General features: G+C 45.8%; 1 protein-coding gene across 1 annotated transcript; it reads left to right on the top strand.

The window, feature by feature from the left end:
* Positions 1-7,147: 7,147 nt before the first annotated feature.
* On the top strand, positions 7,148-21,065 carry LOC147729551 (uncharacterized). Its single transcript, XM_086958452.1, is given in 2 exon segments — positions 7,148-7,209; positions 16,990-21,065. A coding segment is annotated over 1 exon segment (2,616 nt). The 5' UTR covers positions 7,148-7,209; positions 16,990-17,196; the 3' UTR covers positions 19,813-21,065.
* The last annotated feature ends 113 nt before the right edge of the window (positions 21,066-21,178 follow it).

Genomic DNA, 21,178 nt, shown 5'->3' with positions numbered 1-21,178 from the left:
TGGAAGATGTGGTACGGGCAAGGATCCAACGGGGCTCTTGAGTGGTTGCTCTTCATGGTCTTGAATGTGTCCTCTGTGGTGAGCAGGGTCCAGCTGAGCTTGGTCTGTTGGGGTGTGGCATGGTTGCGTGTGGTGTGGTGGGGGGCATAGTGGTAGGGTCTGGCGCATCAAAGCTTTCCTGGTCTCTTCTTGAGGAGTCCCAGAGTGTCGGTGCAGTTGGAAATCCATCAGTGGAGGTTGCGTGCTGTGGTGGTGCCGTCAGTTGGCGTTGCTGGAGTCGTCGTGCTGAGGCAGTCGATGAGACGTTCTTCAGGGGCCTTGTTCCAGTTAGGACGGGGGGGCAATGAGGGTGGTGGAGTGCAGTGGGCGTGGCGAAGGCGAGTCGTGGTCGGTCCAGCAGAGTTTGGTGGTGTGGCTGTAGCTAATGTCCCCTCTAGCCGAGAAAATGGGGTTGAGTGTGTCCGGCTGTGTGGGTCGGTATGATGACTAGCTGCTCGAGTCCAATATTGGGGAGGTTCTCCAGTAGGGAAGCGGTGTTCTTGTCGCTGAGGTTTTCTATGTTGAAGTTGAGGTCTCCGAGTAGGATGTAGTCAGAGGATGGAAGAACTTGGGGTGTGATGAGGTCTACGATGGTGTCTGTGAAGGGCTGTCAGGGGGCCTGTAGACAAGGGAGCCATGGAGGGTGGTGTTGGGACTGTTCTGGATTTGGAGATGGAGGTGTTCCATGGTTATCTGTTGGTGGTTGGTGCGTGGTTAGTCTCAGGTTGTTCACCCAGGAGAAGACATTGCCATCACCAACATGGTCGGGCGGTCTTTATGGGTGATTTTGTAGCTGTCGAAAATGTCGATGGCGATGTTCGTTCCGAAACAAGGGTTGTGAAGAAAGCGATGTCGGGATATTTTATTATTTTATTTATTTTACACTTGTATGGTGCGCAGCTACCCAAAAAGGGTTTCCCGGCGCCGACGACATAGTTGAGCAGAGGTATGAGGTGAGCATGATCAGTAGAGTTATTTCTGGAAAAGCCAAGTCTTTATGTTCTTCCTAAACCTGGCATTGTTTTCTTCTTTGCGAATGTGAGGGGGGAGTGTATTCCAGAGAATAGGCCCTAGGACAGAGAAGGATCTTCCTCCCATTCTTGCCAGTCTGATCCTGGGTACCACAAAGTTTGCTGCGGTTTGGGAGCGCAAATTCCTTCCCGGTATGTAAGGAGTTACTAGTGATTGCAGGTATTCCGGTGCCGTTCCGGATTTAATCCTGAACATATAGCTCAGGGCTTTGAACCTAATGCGGTTTTCCACCCTGAGCCAATGCAGGTCATTCAGGTGCTTCAAGACACTGGCCATTTTTGGAATTCTGCACAAGAGTCTTGCAGCTGAATTTTGAAGTTGTAACCGTTTAAGGACTGCCTGGTTTGAGCCCAGATAAAGAATGTTTCCGTAGTCAAGACGAGATGTTATAAGTGTGTTGACTATGGTCTTTTGGATAGCAAGGGGCAGCATCCATAGGATTTTTTTCAGCCACTTCATAATGGTGAAACAAAGGCCTGCCACTTTGTTGGCCTGTTGTTTCATGGATAGGGCGTTGTCAATGATAACCCCTAGGTTTCTTACCTGGGTTACAGGAGTGGGGAGGTTTCCTAACTCGGGGGGCCAGTGGGAAGAGTTCCATAGATCTTTGTTTTTCCCCAAAAGAAGAATCTCGGTTTTGTCACCGTTTAACTTCAGCTGGTTGGTAGACATCCAGCTGAAGATTTTTTGGAGCCCATGTTTGAGAAGGTATGGAGCTAGAGGGTTAGAGTCTGACAGTGAAAAGATGATCTGAGAGTCATCAGCGTAGGTCATGAGGGTGAGTCCTACGCTATCAGCTAAGGGTCTGAGGTAAAGGTTGAAAAACAGTGGGCTCAGGATGGAGCCATGAGGTACTCCATGTGGGGCACTGAACATATCAGAACAGGTGAGAGAAGATGTGATCTGGAATGTCCTGTGTGTCAGGAAGGACTCGATCAATTTTAGTGCGTCACCACGAATACCATTCCTCCCAAGTGTGGCCAGGAGTTTGTTGTGTGAGATGGTGTCAAAAGCCGCACTCAAGTCTAATAGAACGAGTGCGACTGTTTGACCCTCATCTAGGAGTTTCCTGACGTTTTCGGTTACTCCCAGCAGGGCGGTTTTGGTGGAAAATCCCGCTCTAAAACCCGACTGTGATGGGTGAAGGAGGGCATTTTCCTCGGTGAAAAGAGTGAGGGCAGAATGAATTTCAGGGTTGGCTGAGGGTTTTTTTAAAAGTGGCCTGACCATACCGTGTTTCCAGAGTGAAAGGACTGTGAAAAGTTGAAAGAAAGAATTTAAAGTGTCAGCTATGATGGTCAGGGATGGGATATCAATCTGTTTCAAGACACTAACGGGTAATGGATCCCGAGGGGAACCCGATTTAATGGTCTTGAGGGAGGACTTAAGTGAATCCACGGTTACGGGAGGGCAGTGTTCTATGATGTTTATTTCGGCCAACCTGGAGGGGATGTCCTCTTGTGAGCCGTTCGCGGAGGTGTTTGAATTAATGTCAAGGAAGATCCTGTCAATTTTTTCAGTGAAGAAAGAGGCAAGGTCTTGGCATTGTTTTTTGTTTAGAGGGTGGGTCGTTGCGGTCGTTTGTGCACCTGCAAGGTCTTTAACCGTGTTAAAGAGCGTTCTTGCCTTATTGGGGGCTGTGTTTATAGTATTTGCTACATAAAGGGCTCGGGCCTTAATGCAAGCAGAGTGATATACATTTCTGGCCTTATGATATATCAGTTTTTTTTCTTGTGTGTAGTCCTTCGGCCATTGTCTTTCAAGGGCTTTGCACTTTGATGTTGTGATTTTTAAAAGCTCGTTAAACCAGGGGGCTGGGGGGCGGTGGACATTCCTTTTTGCCTGAGATGGAGGAAGACATCCATCTGCTGCATTTTCCAGCCATGAATGTGTTGCATCGGCAATACTTTCCATATCCAGGGCTGGGGTAGGGGGTTTATTGGCCAGAGTTTGGTTTAGTTTTTCGGCATCAAGTAGCTTCCAATTTCTCATGGAGGTAGCAGGCCAGGCCATATTAGTTTGAGGGAGTGCTGGTAGTGTTAGGCACAAATGAATGAGATGGTGGCCCGACCAGCAAATGGGACTGGTTTTTAGCAATTTTAATTCGGGAATATTGGAAAAGATGGGGTCTAGCAGGTATCCTGCCTTATGAGTATGTCCGGAATTGAGTAATGTTACATTGAGTGCTGCTAGGTCATCCAGTAGGTTACTGCATGCCATATTAGTGGGATCGTCGAGGTGCAAATTTAAATCTCCAATTAGAGTGACATTTTTGGAGTCAAGATGAAAAGGAGTTATATGGTTTGCCAAGTTAGCCGCCCAAGTGTTGGCATTTCCGGGGGGCCTATAAATTAGGAGGCCAGAGAACGTGAAGTTAGGGTTTAGGGTGATTTTAAAAAATGCAGCTTCACATTCAGGGATATTAACTGGCTCCAGACTACAAATGAGTTCTTTACAGAAAATGATAGCGATACCCCCGCCTACTTTACCCTCTCTATCTTTCCTCCCAATGGCATAGTTTAAAGGGAGAGCTGTTGCTATATCCGGGCCCGCGCTTTCGTGCAGCCATGTTTTTGTTAAGAATAGGACACTGGGATAGGTGGGGTCGAGGAGGTCACAGATTTGAGTGGCATGTTTGTGAAGGGATGGCACGTTGAAGAGAATGCAGTTGATCCGGTTGGGTGCACTGATGGCCGGCGAGAGGGGCTGGCGTGTTGGCATGGGTGGGGCATGGTTGCAGTTCCAGCAGGTGTAGAGTCCATGGGTCTTCTTCGTTGACGCTAGGTGGCAGGTGGCGTAGCGTCCAGGGTTGTGGGAGAAGAGATGGCTGGTATAGTAGGGGGGGAAAGTCTGAGAACTAGGGTCTCTAGCACTGGACGCATTCCAGGCGCAGACGGACTTGCCTGTGGCACAGCCGCGGCCACCATTAAGTAGTGCTGCGGGGGGGAGCTGGGCGCCGGGAAAAAGCGGGAAGGGACACTGGAGGGGCTGGGGCTGCGGGGGATCACAGGCGAAATGAAAGAGAAAGCAGTAGAAAAATTGAGAAAAGGACAGAAAAAGCAAAGACCAAAAAGGGCAAACAGAAAAGAGAGAGAAAAGCACAAAAGAAAAAGAGAGATAGAACGAGCAGAGAGAGAGACAGAACGGCAGTCAAGCAGCAGAGCAGTTACACTCGACCACTGGACCACCAGGGATGAGGCGCAGGCAGGAGCCTGTGGTTGGAGGGCCTGGAACTCCTGACCTCAGGGTCATCAGCAGCAGCAGTGGGGACATCAGCAGCAGCTACCAGACGGAGCTGCGCTGTGAAAGCAACACGTCCACCAAAGGGTTACTGCATAGTGAATTCTGCACGCAGGTTATCACAGAAGTAATCGTAGAGTGATTTTTGATACACAGCTATGACAAAGGTAATCATAGAGTGATTGCAGATACACAGCTATCACAGAGATAATAATAGAGTGATTACTGATACACAGCTGTCACAGAGTGATGTATACACAACTATCACAGAAGTAATCATAAAGGGATTATTGATACAGAGCTAACACTGAAGTAATCATAAAGTGGTTATTAATACACAGGTATCACAGAGATCACCATAGAGTGATTATTGATACACAGCTATCACAGATGTAATCATAGAGTGATTATTGATACACAGCTATCACAGATGTAATCATAGAGTGATTATTGTTACATATCCACAACAGGTATACCAAAATTCCACAGTTATATTTGTATTTTAGCAAGAGTACAGAGGAGGGCTGTAAACATGTAACAAGTAGCTTGCAATTGTGTTGTTTAGAACAGTTCTAAATCAACAATTAACATTAATATACAGTAAGCATTTTCAATACAATAGGTCTCGCAATTGCGAGCGTTTATGCTATTGGCATTGTACATCACACTGCCTTTTATTTATGCGTTTTTTAAAGCAACATATATATAAAAGGCATTGTCATTTTAAATGCCAATATATCAAACTCTTGCAAATGCAAGACCACTCTAATGGTGGACCCGCCCCTTTCTTTAGACACTGTGCGCCGTATTCAGCTTACAACGAGCAGCAAGAAAAGGGTGTGTCCAACATTAAAGTGAAAGGGCGCATGCTGCGCTTTCACCCAAAACGGGGAAAAAAATAATGAATTTAAAAGGTTCTGTAGCGCGGCAGCTAAAGTGAAAGCGTCCTGCACTGTTAATTAAATGAATAAGTTTGGCTACTAAAGTTAAAAGTTGCCCGCGCTGTAAAGCTGTAAATCAAATTAACGCGGCTGTTATAGTTAAAGCGGACTGCACTATAAATGAAATACAAATATTATAAAAGCAGGCGGCCTGCTGCGATATCATGGGTGGAATAGGGGAAGATAATTAAAGAAAATAGTGCTCACCGACTTATAAAGCAGACTGTGTAACAACACAAGTAAAAAGTCTAGTCGTTATGGGAGGTTACAAATGCAGACAAGGCGGTACCAAGGAGGGGCTACTAAGCCTATTCATAAGTGAAAAGCAACGATATTGCAAGGACAGTAACTGAAGCCAACTTAAAAGATGGGTTGGAAATGGGCTGCGCTTCTATGCGGTACCTCTGTTGGAGGAAGAATTTTTAGCTGCACAGCTATCCAAGGACACACCTGTCACCTGCACAACATGACCCCTGTGTGGGCCCTGCTGTTTAGAGGTTACAGGCCTCAGTTACGTTGCCCTGAGCACTGCCATTTTCTCTTAGCTTAAGCAGAAGCAGAAAGCAGGTCTGACCCAAGATTCACCCAGCTGCTCTTGTCTGCAAGGACCCGCACCCCTACCAGGCCCCACCTCATTGTATATTTCTCACAAACAGCAGAAGTCAAGTTCCTCTATAAATCTTGCAACATACCCCACGTCCCCCACCTAAGCCATGAATAGAATAAGGGAAGTTCCCACCACAGCTACGTCAAGCAAGATATCCGATAAACTGAGGATAAGTGTGGCGAAATATTATCGCAGATTGCCTGATTGACACATGAATAGAACCCCTCGAAGCAATACTAACACATTTCTGTCGTCCATTGATAGTTTATTATTGGACTACCAGTCAAGTGGCAGGTCTCAGTCTAGACTGAAGTATGTACCACAATTACAGGAAAAAGGCCATACCTAACCTTGCGGGTGGGAATAGGTACAGGGCAGGCCAGTAAATGACAATGGACGGGTATGTGATACGTGGTGGCGTGGGATGACGTAATTATCGTCTCATGTGTTTTGGACAGTATAAGAAGGAGCCCCGCAAGAACATCAGCGGGCAACTCCTCGTCTGTTTGTAGGTATTCAGACCGAGAGTTGTCTCCAAGGGCCCTTGATCAAATGTTCATACTTTTGTGCATGTAAATATTTTACTTGTGTTATGTTTTAACTGCTTTTTAGATAAGTCATGTTATATCTGCATATGTACTTTTTAACTTGTTCTCTACATTCAAGCATTTAAATTGTGGTCTTAGGACATCTCACTGATATAGCATTGTGAACGTACCTAATGATAAATAACATGTACTCTGCATTCTAATGTATCTTGCAGGATTACACTTATAAGCAAGTGTGAGTATTCATCTATGTGAACAAGCACAACCGTTTTTAATCTGCCTCAGTACTCATAAGTGTACTTAAAGCAAAATCTCTCTCTCTTAGCAAATGTTAAACTGTACTTTGTAAACTCAAACTGGTCCATGTGACTTTCAAGAGAATGCTGGGTACAGGGCCAAGTACTATATGATTTTTATGCCATCACTGATTATTTCTAGAAGCTGTGTCTTCAAATAAATTGTACAACTCCAAGCTTCAGTCTCCAAAGCTCATATGTATGTTTTTTTCCTGTTTTAGAGCAAGAGGTCCAGGTCTGCCCCGGTGCAAATTAAGCCGTCCTATTCCCCTTAGTTCTCACTCACGGTCTCGCCAGCGCGGCTTCTGAAAGCTGCTGCACTGAGTCCCCCTGGCCCCTCCTGCCCCTAATAAATCATCCCCTCCAACAAGTGGTGACCTCGACGTGATAATAAGGAGTTAAACTGACAGGATGCAGCTGGTTCCTAAGGAGGAAGTACTAAACTGCTAAACAACTCTGCGCAACCGTCCTGCTGGATCATTGTGAGGGGAACGCAGCACTGAGGGGTAAGCATACATAATATTGTGTCTGCCCGCCGCTGCGCTATCTCTCTCTTGGGTGCAGCCGAATGGTGTGCTTTGTTGTGATGCAGCAGTGCTTCTGCCGATGGTCCAGGCTTCCTGTCTGTTAACCTTGTTATTTTGATTCCGCGCAGAGGAAGGGATTGTGTGCTATGTGGAGACTGAACCGGACAGTTGGGTAATTACTGAGATACATGTGTTTTTTGTTGCTAAAAGTAGCTTCATGTTTTTGCTGTTTCTTCTGTGATTGCTAAGAAGGATTGTAGCAGTCGAATTGAAAAGGCTTATTCTATATTTACTCTTAAAAGAGCAGTGCCTCTCCAGAGAGGGGGAGGACCTTTGATACATCTGCAACAGGGTGTCAAGGAAGGAAAGGGTTGCGTCTGGCATCTTTTTCAGTATATTCGTGCAAGTGATCCTCTGTTTGATAGGAGTGACAGAGACGAGGTAATCTCTCATGTCAGTAGTCCATGAGAAAGAAGGAGTTTCAGCAGGTCCGATTAGCTACCGTGACCTTTGATCTTTCCTTAATTTAGCGGCGATATCCCCTGCTGTATGTCCAGGGAAGAGTTCTGTGCGGGACTAAGAAGTTTATATGCTCATATTATAGGCATTATATTTTTGCCAAGATAAACGTGGTTTTATTAATAATTGTTGGTACGCCTCACATGTATAAGGAACACTCCAGCACACTCTAGTGGCCATAGAGCGTGATTTTTGTAAAAGAATTGTTGAAGTGTTTACATTTTACTTTCCTCTTATTAGATGCCTGTTTAGACACAGACCGGCATGTTAGCGCCTAGTGTTTAATGGTGAATGTATTTTTAGGTTCATAGAACAAACTTGTGTGATCCTTACTGTTTTCATGGTCTCTTTTTGTTGGGAGTCACTGGCTGGCACAGAGGCTGACCGTAGCGAGACTATACTATACTATTGATATATAAGCGCATTGTGATTGTTCATCTTTCCTTGGCTAATTATAAACTGTGAACATCGAATTACTGTTTATCACTGTGGTGTCTGGCCCCGTACCAATACTATCACTTAGGGGGGGGGGCCGCTAAGTAGGGACTGCTGTGCACAACTGTGATGTCTGGCCCCGTACCATCATTATCATTTAGGGAGGGGGCCCGCTAAGTAGAAGCTGCTGCTAATATATTTTGTGACCATCATTTGAAGACTGTTCTATTAGCGAGATTCAATAACTAGGGAGATTGTAAATGCATTTCTGTGTTTCCCATGTATGTTGATCTGCCACTGACTAACTGAAGAGAGTCTATAAGCTACGGCATTTCGAGCCCCACGGTTGTCACATATATATATTTATTGTTTTCCTTTTTTCTTGCTGCTGTTAAGCTGCGTGCACTTCTGGCATTCAGGATTTCCCCTTCCCTCTACAAGAAACTGCAGGCTTCACAAAGGAAGTCTCAGGGAATTGCTCTGCGTTATTTTTAGACTACAGATCGTTTAGAATAAATAAGAAATGTTTCCTTTTTAACTGCATTCCACGCTAGGAATAGGATACATGAGTATAAGAGGTATCCAGTCATCATAGAAGCATTGTGCTTGTGGTAAACTGCCCCGACCCCGAAAACAACTGACAGGAGGTCAACCTGTTTCTAGTACATATACGCACATATAAACAAAGGAAGTACAGATGAGCCAGAGTGGGCAGAATCAGATTGAGGTGGTCCTGCACATATTGGACGATAAGATAGTGGCAATACAGAACACTGACGCACGAACTATAACTAAACTTGACAGACGCCAGATCCCCTTGGTAGCTAAGGCGTGGACACTGCTGGGACTCCCACTCACGCAAGGCACAGAGATAAAAATATCTACACTACATTTGACGCGACTGTGCCTCCCAGTGCAGACTCACACACCCCTCATTGACAATAGTCAACTCGTACGTGAAGTGTCACAGAATTCCACTTCATTGGTAGAGACACCACACATACCCTTGCAAGTGTCACAAGTGTCCCCACCAGCACCACATACTGTTGAGGAAACCTCTATAGAATTAAGTCATTCAGTGGAGAGTTTAGTGAGTTGCAGAACTATTGACCTCACCGTCCCGCCCTTGGTGACCTCATCGTCCCTGAGCACAAGCTGCCAGGGAAGACAGGAAGACCCACACGTTTCTCGTACCTCATCAGACTGCGAATTCTACACATTGCTCCTACAGGGACTGTCCATTCCCGACTTGCCCCTGGCCTGTGAGCAACACGCCCAAGAGCTGCACGTGCAGCTGGGGCAGCAGCCTTCACCCAGCATTGTTGAGCAACTGCAGAGACACCCCTTCACAACACATTGCCCCTTATTGTGGGCATATTTACAAAACCGCATAGTAAGCAGTGAGCACAGTTGTCAGACTTCTCCGCCACCACTTGCCCGCCCCCCAAGATAACTCTAGGATATGAACAAACAGCCCGCGCAAAACAATAGATTTGAAGTCACAATACATTTAGAGAACGGGCGCGTTACTACCATTACTGAGGATCCTTCAGTATCCTCAGCCCAGGTCCCACCACTAGTGGGTACAGTTATATTGGCACTAATATCTACTCTGGGAATAGACACAACAGATTTACAGAAGGTGACTCTGACTTTAGCCCCCAGTGGAGGTACACCTTTTATCCCCTTCCCACCCCACGCTGAGTAACAATGACAACGCCCCTGGAACACGTGATAAAAATTTTTACAGAGCAGGAAAAGCGCATTAAAAAACATTGTAATGAATTGCATGAACTCACACGAAATGCGCCACATTCCTGGCCCAGAGAAGGGACTTTTGACAAGATAGTGCTAGACCATGCGAGAACTTTCTTGGAAGGTAAATACTCTGGTAATAAACTCAAAAAGCGTAAGGACACCTCGCTATGTGGGCTGTCTTTAGGGAAAATGACACAAGTACCCAAACACCTGAAGCACCCACAGCCCAAGCACCCACAGCCCAAACACCCGAAACGCCCACAGCACCCCCACCTGCTTACTCTGAATCTCGAATTTATCCCGAACTGGTTCTTAAAACAGACCTAGAACAAACAACAAATGATAGGGCAGCCGTAGGCTATGAAGATATCTCTGTCCCAGACCGTGATGCCTTCACCCCAGACTTTGCAAATGGTCCGCAAGGAAGTAGACAAGATAGTGCGCAAATGCACCAAACACTGAGACCCCAAGTCCAAGTGATACAGGGTGCCACATCTGGAACTTCAGGTCAGATTGCAGGTCAGATTGATGCGCAGTTTACAATAAAGATGACTCCTGCATCCAGTGCCCCAGGCCCTCAGCTAGATGAAGATGGAGAGAGTGATAGGGTCTCAGGCGGTTCACAGCACAGCTCTCACATGCCTCTCCCCAGACCTCACGGCCCAGCCCGATGTCCATTGGAAGGGAACACAACACATCCGAGGCCAGAATTAGACATTATGGCCCGTTTCTGACCCCCATTCAGCAGAATAGCGAAGCGCAAACACTCCAAGAGGAGTGGCGACCCCTTAATACTAGTCCCAACAGACAGGAGGAGCGCCAGATACAGTTTCTTGAAGAGAACAAGGATGGCGAACCACGGTTCTCCGAAGTAATGAATGGAAGAGATATCACTAGGTGGAGGACAGAACAAGACTTATACCATGGAGCAGGCAGAACAGTTGGGGACATGCCACTCGAGCATTGCTTAGGAAACGCCACTGACAATGCACTAACTTATCAGCAGAGGCCCTTACAAAATGATAGAAGAAATGAAAGAATGACAGAACTGATGGGTGGGTTGGGCCAGCTGAGAGAAAGGCAACAACAACCGACACTCAATGAATTGGCAAGCGGTGCAAATGAGGCAAGGCAACACAGTGGTGGGATCTTAACAACAAGGCCACAGCAAAGGCCATGGATACAATTAGACTATGAGGCCCAGGGTGAAGCCCCACCACAGAGCGACACAGCAGCTAGCCTAACACAAGCCCCTCGCGCATTCCCTAACTACAACCCCCAGAGGCCACTGCCACAGACACCTGTGCGCCAGGCATCACCTCCTGTAGCCGCACCACGCAGGGCTCAACTCAGAGAGGTAGACATTGATAACTTAGGACTGACCAATGTGCTTGAATGGGCGGAAAGGAGGTACAGGCAAAGAAGGACAGAGGTAGAGAATCTCGCAGTGTTAGGTAACCATGGGAGACCTGACGACATCCTAGAAGAATATGATGTAACAGGTAAAGCACGCCTGCGCACCACCAGATCTGGAGCACTGTACAACATGGCCGTTAGTAGGCCAGGACAGTTGTCATCCAAAGATCTGACACCATATGAGATAGTGGTGCTAGGAGAAGGGAGTAACTATTATGCTGACAAATTCTCAGATAACTTGGCAGAATGGAGAGAAAGTAAAGCCCCCCAAATGATGGTGTGGGCTTGAGAAGGGTCTTTCCACCCTGAGGACATGGCAACAGCTGAAGACTGTATCTTGAGGGGGGAGGGAGATGAAGACTGGGATTACAATTACATGCGCAGAGGCTTGAGAATATGGCAGAAATACGCACGCAGGTATGACAGCACAAGGCCCACAGGGGTGCTGCGCCAGCTGCCACTGCTATATAAAAATATCGAGGAACGTCCCATCTACACCCCTTGGTCCCTTATGGACAAGGACAATTTAAAAAAGCAACTTCCGCCCCTCACAGAGGGTGCTGGGAAGTGGATACAAGCCTTTGAGAAAAACACTGCAGGGGTGCCATTGGCTGCTGGAGATGTGAAAAGTCTGCTCGTTTCCCTGATTGGAGAGGATGCAGAGGAAATGTTCACACGTATTGACCACAGACTTTCCATCACAAACTTGGAATTGGATGGTAATCCTTTTAATACAATAAGGTCTGCCTTGTGGAGTGAGCTGCGTAGAAAGTTCCCTGATATCCCAGACATCAGGTCCCTAATGTCCCAGACAATGCAAAGCAATGAAGATCCTGCACATTACATTACTAGAATGAAAGAAAAGTGGTAACAGGAGTTAGGAGAGAAATGGGATATAACAGGAGGTAATTGTAGGTTCTTCTACCATACAATTAAGAAGGGACTGCCAACTGCTGTGCAAGACGAGTTAGATGGAATAGTAGCAATGGAATGCAAACCATGGGCAGAAATACAACACCATATCATTCACTACTGTAAAAAGGAGCAAGAGCAGGAGAAGAAGAGGCAGGTGGCAATTGAAAATGCGGCAGCTAAATTGGTGCAACAGAAATTAAAGAAAAAGGAGGCTGTGGACACAATAATGGTAGCCACACCAGTGGGTCAAATGACTACTGTCACCCAATTTCCACAAAATGCCCAGAGCGCATTACAAGGAGACACGCAGGCAGCAGTCCAGCAGACACAGGCACAGCACCCCAGAAACAATCAGAGGCAACAACAGTATTATGATAACAGACGAACAAGGTCATCAGGAATGCGAGGAAGAGGTAGGGGGATGGGCTACCAAAGACCCACACAGCAGCCAGGACCCCCACTGTGTTACTACTGTCAGCGACCAGGACACATGATAAGGGAATGCCGCACTAAAATGTATGATGAAGAATCAGCAGGCAGAGGGCAACCACAGCAAGTCCAGGTACCAGTGCAATACGTTCAGCAGCAGACACAGCCACTGCAGCCCAACGTAGTGTACACCTACCCGTCTGCAGGACAGCAACAGCCAATGTTACAGCAAGTACAGTTACAGACACCAGTCCAACAGACACAGCCACAATTGGTTCAACAACAGGTGCCTGTGTACCAAATGGTGCCACAGACACAGGTTCTTGTACCTCAGGGAGCCACAGTACTGCAGCCCGCCAATCCGGTTCTGCAGGGTACAATCCAGCAACATCAGGCTGGAAGGTACACCAGCTAGGATAGCCCACAGAAGACCCTAGTGTGTCCCTTGTTGTCGTGCCTCACAAATATTAGAGAGGACCCAGTTGTGTATGTCACGATCAACAACAAAACGTATAGTTTTCTGATTGACACAGGTGCAACATTTTCCTGTATAACAGAGGGAGCACTGCCTATTTCCAATCAAAGTGTAGACACACAGGGTTTCTCTGGGGCAATTACAAGGGTCCCTTTCACCAAGCCAGTACCAATGAAAATAGGAGGCAAAAGCATTCAGCAACGACTGCTTTACTCGACAGAATCCCCCGTAAATTTATTGGGCCGTGATCTTATGGCCAAATTAAACATGACAATTCATTTTGATGAAAAAGGCACAATGACTTGCTCCATCCCTGGCACATCACTAACAAGAATGATGGCTGTCACTGTGGACTCTTCCATGAGAGACCAAATTAGAGCTCGCCCAGTGGATGAACTAGCATTCTCCACAGCTGTGCAAATGGTCATTGCCAACTCACCAGAGATGGCGGGGCGCACTGTACAGCTACCCAAAGAATTTCTTTTCCGTCCTCAGTCACAGGACATGCCAGCACCAGACAAAAATATGATTCTAAGAATACATTGTTTTAACATAACACCGACATATGGAGTCTTTATAGCAGGAGATGACTTTGGCCAGACATGGGCCTGTGTCATTTTTATTGAGCCTGGACATCGGGTAAGAGACATTACAGATCAGGAATTATTAGGTGACAGAGAAGACATTGTATATCAGATTCCAGTCCCCGTGTCAGTGACAGTTGAAATTAGAACACCAACACAACCCCCAGTAATTGATGCAGCACGTGACTCAGACCTAGCTCAGGTGCCCGACATCCTTTGGACTACAGGTCCCAATGATGTGGGGCTCATTCGATCAGCAGAACCATTCAAAGTGACGCTGAAACCTGACGCCATTCTTCCCAGAGTGCGCCAGTACCCTTTGTCCAAAGAAGCCGAAGAAGGAATAGCCCCCACAATTCAAGCATTACTGGATCAAGGTGTGATATATCCTTGTATCTCACCTTGCAACACCTGTCTTTTTCCTGTGAGGAAACAACAAACAAATCAATGGAGGCTAGTACATGATCTTCGCTCGATTAACAGCATAGTGATACCTGAGTTTCCCATCGTCCCTGACCCTTCAGTGATCCTTACTAACATCCCACAAAATGCAAAATACTTTTCCGTCATTGACCTGAAAAATGCTTTTTTCAGTGTCCCACTGCATCCCGAAAGCCAGTTTCTATTCGCATTTTTGTTCAGAAATAGGCAATTTTCGTACAAAAGGCTCCCTCAAGGCTATTGTGAGTCCCCCAGTGTGTTTAACAGAGTTGTCAAGGATGACTTATCAAATTTTCAATGTGACAGCACTTTGCTGCAATATGTCGATGACATACTCCTCTGCAGTGCAACAGAGCAAGAGTGCAGAAAAGATACAATTGCTCTGCTTACAACTCTAGCACATAGAGGATACAAAGTAGACAAGCAAAAACTACAATACTGTCAGGAAGAAGTACAGTATTTAGGTCAACTGATCTCAGCATCAGGAAGAAGAGTTACACCAGGAAGAGTAGAAGCAATAAGGAATACTCCAGAACCACAGACAGTTAAAGACATGCAAAAGTTCCTGGGACTAGTGAACTATGTCAGACAGTGGATCTTTGATTATGTTACTATAACTGGACCACTCTTGAAAGCTGTCAAAATGGCTAAGGACAGACATAACAAGATTGACTGGACACCTGAAATGACATCAGCCTTTGTAAAATTAAAAGATGAGATTACAAATGCACCAGTGTTGGGATCTCCTGATTATACAAAGGAATTCTATCTGTTCACACACTGTAATGGACAGGTCATGACAGCAGTCCTCACCCAGAAATACCCCTTGGGTCCCAAACCAATTGCATATTTCAGTGGCATGTTGGACTCAGTGATGAAAGGCCACTATCCTTGCGAACAGGCTCTTTCAACAGCAGCATTTGCTGTTGAGAAAAGCACCCCCATAGTCATGGGCTCCCCTCTGACGTTGTACACTGAGCATGCTGTCTTTGCAATAATACAGAAAGCTAAAACAACTCTTACCACACAGAGAGTTTCAGGATATGAAGTCATACTGTCATTACCATCGTTGAAGGTTGTAAAATGCCACACTGTGAATCCAGCCACGTTCTTTGCACATCCGATTGCGACAGCTGACGATGACACCCATGATTGTGCCACATACTGCCCTGATGAGTCAGGCACAGCAAAGGAAGACCCATTACCAGACAGTGTAATTTACTTTGTTGATGGTTCTTCTACGATTGATCAAGAGACAGGGATCAGGCATACAGGGGCAGCTGTAGTCAGAGCGTGCCAGAATAACTCCTCAGACACTCTGGACATTGTACAGCAGATAACATTACCACCCCATTACTCGGCCCAGGCAGCTGAGTTGGTGGCATTAATAGCCGCCTTAAAGCATGGAGCTAATGAAAGAATTACTGTGTACTCTGATTCAGCATATGTCACCACAACAACGCATTCCAGCATATTGAGATGGAAAAGGCGCGGGTATCTTAAAACAGATGGCACGCCTGTAATGCACAAACAATTACTTGCAGAACTAATTGACTCCTTGACACTGCCAGCAGAAGTAGCAGTAGTGAAATGTGCAGCACACACGAACGGCCAAGATTTTGTTTCCAGAGGAAATGCAATGGCAGATTGGGCTGCTAAAGCAGCAGCTAAAGGCCAAAGTTGTACACAATCACCATCCCCGACACAGACTGACTGCACCCCCATCTTGCTTGCCAAAGATACACCCCCAATAGCGCAAGAAGATATGCAAAACACAGCTGAGGACACCAGTAAGTCACCACTCCCAGATACACCCGACCCAACACTTCCATATACAATTGATGACACACAGCAGTTTGACATCATTGCACAGTTGCACCTCAGAGAGATACAAGAAAGTGCCCAAGCTGAAGAAAAAGAGTTATGGAAGAAGAGGGGAGTACAACAGGATGCCTCAGACTTCATTTACAGACAGACAATGACAGGGAAGCCTGTCATGCCACAGGCTCTTTTGCAAATAGCACTTACCCAACTGCACCTTCCTACACATGTCCCTCGTGATATCATGTCCTCTAACTTGCAGGCAGACTGGTTCATCCCCAATGCACATGAACAGATACAACTCTTTGTCCATCAGTGCCTTATCTGTCAGCAGTATTCACCCAACCCAGCTATGAAAACAGTTGCTTCAACAATACCAAGGCCTAAGGGTCCCTTTAGGGAACTCCACATTGACTATGTGGACATGCTTGACAGATGTAACAACTACCGATACCTCATCGTGGTAGTATGTCCCTTCTCACGATGGATTGAGGCTGGACCATGTGTCCATTGTGACACTAAGGCCGCAGCTACCTTCCTACTTCGTGAGGTCATATGTCGCTGGGGATTACCAGAATCTATCCGCAGTGACAATGGCGGGCATTTTTCAAACTCCATCTTTGAGATAATAGCCACCATGTTAGGAATAAAACATAAACTTACTTCAGCCTATCACCCACAAAGCAATGGTATTTGTGAGCGCCTCAACGGATTGCTCAAAGCCAAGATCAGCAAAATAAGTGCCACTATTGGAAAAAAATGGCTCTATTGCCTCCCAATTGCTTTGTTTGCACTCAGGAACAGCCCTAGCTCTGATCATCACCTCACACCTCACCAGCTTGTCACTGGCAGATCAATGAATATGGTTGTTCCTTCCACCAGACCTAAAGTAGACAATGAAACGTCTTCTGAGATTGTGAAAGCTGAATTATTTGATTATTTGTGTGCCCTAACCCGTGCTGCTAGGTTTCTTTCTATTCAGACATCCAAGACAAAGAGAAAGGACAGCACCAGCAAGGACGGCACAATTTCCAATGAACTTTTGCCTATCCGCCCTGGAACACAGATCTTCATAAAGAAGCAAGTACGGAAGTGGAGAGACCCTAAGTACGAGGGACCATACCTGGTCATTGACTCTTCACCCACTGCGGTCCGAATTGCCGAACGCAAAGCATGGGTTCATTTGAACCATGTGAGGATCCACCCGGCACCAACAGAGACTTGAACATTTATCGGAAGGAGGGCGTTCTATTTCCCTTGACGATCCAGGATAAAGACTATGGAGAACATATGAGAGTCTACGGGATAAGAAACAGCAACAGGCCGACGTCTCCCTCCAGGATCTCTATTAGAAAGATATGTATTTTAGCATTTTTATTCTTTGTTATGTTCGTTGCTTCAATGGCTATATTCCATTGGCTTGCATTACAAGCAGAGAGAGAGAAGGCTATATCAAGCCAAGTTAGGCCTACCATCTCAGTAGGATATCACATGCCTAAAACAAGTCCTGGTAACATACTAGATGAGGAATACACCAGCAATGGCTGCACCACCCCTGTACCCACGACACCTTCCACACCCTCTGTAGACCACACCGAGTGGGACAGGGTACTTGATATCACTGTGAATGCCCCTGGGAAAGGTGTCCCTAGACGTTTCCGTCAGCATAAAAGGAGTGTCAGGTATAAAATGGGTCGCAATAAAACACCAAGGAGATATACCCCTCGCACACAACGTAAGGAGAAAGACACAGAACAAATATCAAACTGGGTTAGTGATCTCCAAGACACAGTTGTGTACACATTCGAACAACACTCTATGCCTGATTTTTTCTCCCAGCGCCCTGGTGTGTCAGTACAGAATGATGGTACCCATAATGCATTGTTAGATAATATGTGGTACAGAGACATGAGGGAGGTGGGGAGGAAAGCCACGAATGATTCCTGCTTTGTGTGCTCATACATTCCACATGCTGTAGGTGCAGACAAATTGCTCATTCCCAAAGAGATTCCACCGGCCACTGCCAAATGTCTCCTACACCTGTTCCTTTGCCGCATACATGGTCAGATACAGCTCCAGTCAGCAAAAATTAATACAGCATTTGTAAACGTCTCAGACTGGGACAACAAGTATGTTACATTCACTGTTGTTTCTGACCCAGTAGAATTTGAGAGGAGAATGGAAGTTTACCATGAAATGGGAGTACCTGCTAATATGATACAGGTCTGGGAGTATCAGTTTAGAAAATTAGGATACTTCACCTTCCCAACACCCCCATCAAAATGCCACTCACCCGAATATCAACAGACTAACCATACCCATGACGCATGCCCTTGTCAGTGGAGACCCATTCTGCGCCTGAGGGCCAATATATATTTTAATAACAGATGGAATGGGCCACATGATTTAATATGCAAGGCAGCATCCTTAGGTAGCCCGGTTGTAGGTCAGGAGCATAAGCATTATACCAATGAGACTATTGGGAGGGAATGTGCTGAGATATGGGCACAAGAAACTAGAAGATATACTCTCAATGAGGGTACAAAGTACAAACCTAAAAGAGCATACAAACTTAAGTCTCCTCTCCTTTGCTTCCTAGGTACCGGAACAGTGTCTGTGGGCCGAAACACAAACTGCAGTCACACAGTGTTTAATTTTGATCTTCAGCACGGTACTTCTAGTCTCATGGACATCTATTGGGCATGCGGCGAACACATCTATCTGCAGCTGCCCCCCCACTGGCAAGGACTATGTTCCATTGTGACAATGCATGAACTACATCTTGTTGTCCCTGCAGCGAACATTTCCCACATCCACACACACCCAATGGCAGATGATGTTACCCTGCTTCATCATGGGAAGAGAGAAATAATGAAATACTTCTCAGATGGCCCTTTTCATAAAATACCTCAGGATTACAGACTCTTCAATGATGCCTAACTTTTCTTTGGGGGAGTTATCCCCATGTTCCAGACTAAAGCCAATGCTCGCTGGCTGCAAGTGACCAGATATGAACTAATGCAGCTTGTCAACAACACCCGGGATGGGTTCAACGCCGTGAAAGAAGAACTTCGACCTCTACGACTTATGGTTCTAGAGCACAGATATGTTCTAGACCAGCTAACAGCAATGAATGGTGGTGTGTGCGCCAAGGTGGGAAAATCCTGCTGCACCTTTATTTTAGCGAACGATGCTGACAACGGAACGCTCACGAAGGCCATCGAGGATTTGGACAACTTGGGGAAAGAGATGCATGAGGAAGGAGGTTCTGAAGCAGATCTCTTAAATGGCTGGTTCGATTTGAACTGGATGCCTTCATGGCTGTCTGCAGTGCTTAAATTTTTAATGCCAATTTTCTGTGTGCTGTTATTGTTGTGTTTTGGATCACAGATACTGATATACTGTGTAAAGAAATTTAGTTCTAAAATGATAGGGATGAATTATGCAGGCTCAGGTTCATACACTGGAATTCGTAGGGATAAGGGAGATGATGGAGAGACAACAATGATGAGTATAGTGGAGTTGACCATTCCTGACTCCCGCCCATTGCCAGACATTCCTGTAATTAGTCAATATCAGGCCCAGGTGCATAGAGTCCAACCACGTTCATCACAGGTGGACTTGATGCGTCCCTATGAGACAATGTGTGATAATTTAGGGAAAACAGATGCAGATTCAGGAAAAGTGCAGGACAAAGATTCAGAGGAACAGCCTCTTTGTGACTCACCCTGGCCACTTCCCCCATCTCCAGCTAAGTATGCAGTTCGAATGGTGTTTAAAGACGTTTGATAAGGTTCGAATTTCGAACCTGAGGGGGGAATGTTGGAGGAAGAATTTTTAGCTGCACAGCTATCCAAGGACACACCTGTCACCTGCACAACATGACCCCTGTGTAGGCCCTGCTGTTTAGAGGTTACAGGCCTCAGTTACGTTGCCCTGAGCACTGCCATTTTCTCTTAGCTTAAGCAGAAGCAGAAAGCAGGTCTGACCCAAGATTCACCCAGCTGCTCTTGTCTGCAAGGACCCGCACCCCTACCAGGCCCCACCTCATTGTATATTTCTCACAAACAGCAGAAGTCAAGTTCCTCTATAAATCTTGCAACATACCCCACGTCCCCCACCTAAGCCATGAATAGAATAAGGGAAGTTCCCACCACAGCTACGTCAAGCAAGATATCCGATAAACTGAGGATAAGTGTGGCGAAATATTATCGCAGATTGCCTGATTGACACATGAATAGAACCCCTCGAAGCAATACTAACACATTTCTGTCGTCCATTGATAGTTTATTATTGGACTTCCAGTCAAGTGGCAGGTCTCAGTCTAGACTGAAGTATGTACCACAATTACAGGAAAAAGGCCATACCTAACCTTGCGGGTGGGAATAGGTACAGGGCAGGCCAGTAAATGACAATGGACGGGTATGTGATACGTGGTGGCGTGGGATGACGTAATTATCGTCTCATGTGTTTTGGACAGTATAAGAAGGAGCCCCGCAAGAAATTCAGCGGGCAACTCCTCGTCTGTTTGTAGGTATTCAGACCGAGAGTTGTCTCCAAGGGCCCTTGATCAAATGTTCATACTTTTGTGCATGTAAATATTTTACTTGTGTTATGTTTTAACTGCTTTTTAGATAAGTCATTTTATATCTGCATATGTACTTTTTAACTTGTTCTCTACATTCAAGCATTTAAATTGTGGTCTTAGGACATCTCACTGATATAGCATTGTGAACGTACCTAATGATAAATAACATGTACTCTGCATTCTAATGTATCTTGCAGGATTACACTTATAAGCAAATGTGAGTATTCATCTATGTGAACAAGCACAACCGTTTTTAATCTGCCTCAGTACTCATAAGTGTACTTAAAGCAAAATCTCTCTCTCTTAGCAAATGTTAAACTGTACTTTGTAAACTCAAACTGGTCCATGTGACTTTCAAGAGAATGCTGGGTACAGGGCCAAGTACTATATGATTTTTATGCCATCACTGATTATTTCTAGAAGCTGTGTCTTCAAATAAATTGTACAACTCCAAGCTTCAGTCTCCAAAGCTCATATGTATGTTTTGTTCCTGTTTTAGAGCAAGAGGTCCAGGTCTGCCCCGGTGCAAATTAAGCCGTCCTATTCCCCTTAGTTCTCACTCACGGT

Source organism: Lissotriton vulgaris, chromosome 2_1 (assembly GCF_964263255.1).
Source record: "Lissotriton vulgaris chromosome 2_1, aLisVul1.2, whole genome shotgun sequence".
NCBI lineage: Eukaryota > Metazoa > Chordata > Amphibia > Caudata > Salamandridae > Lissotriton > Lissotriton vulgaris.
The sequence above is the reverse complement of the archived record's forward strand: the minus strand, read 5'-3'. Positions and strand labels throughout refer to the sequence as shown.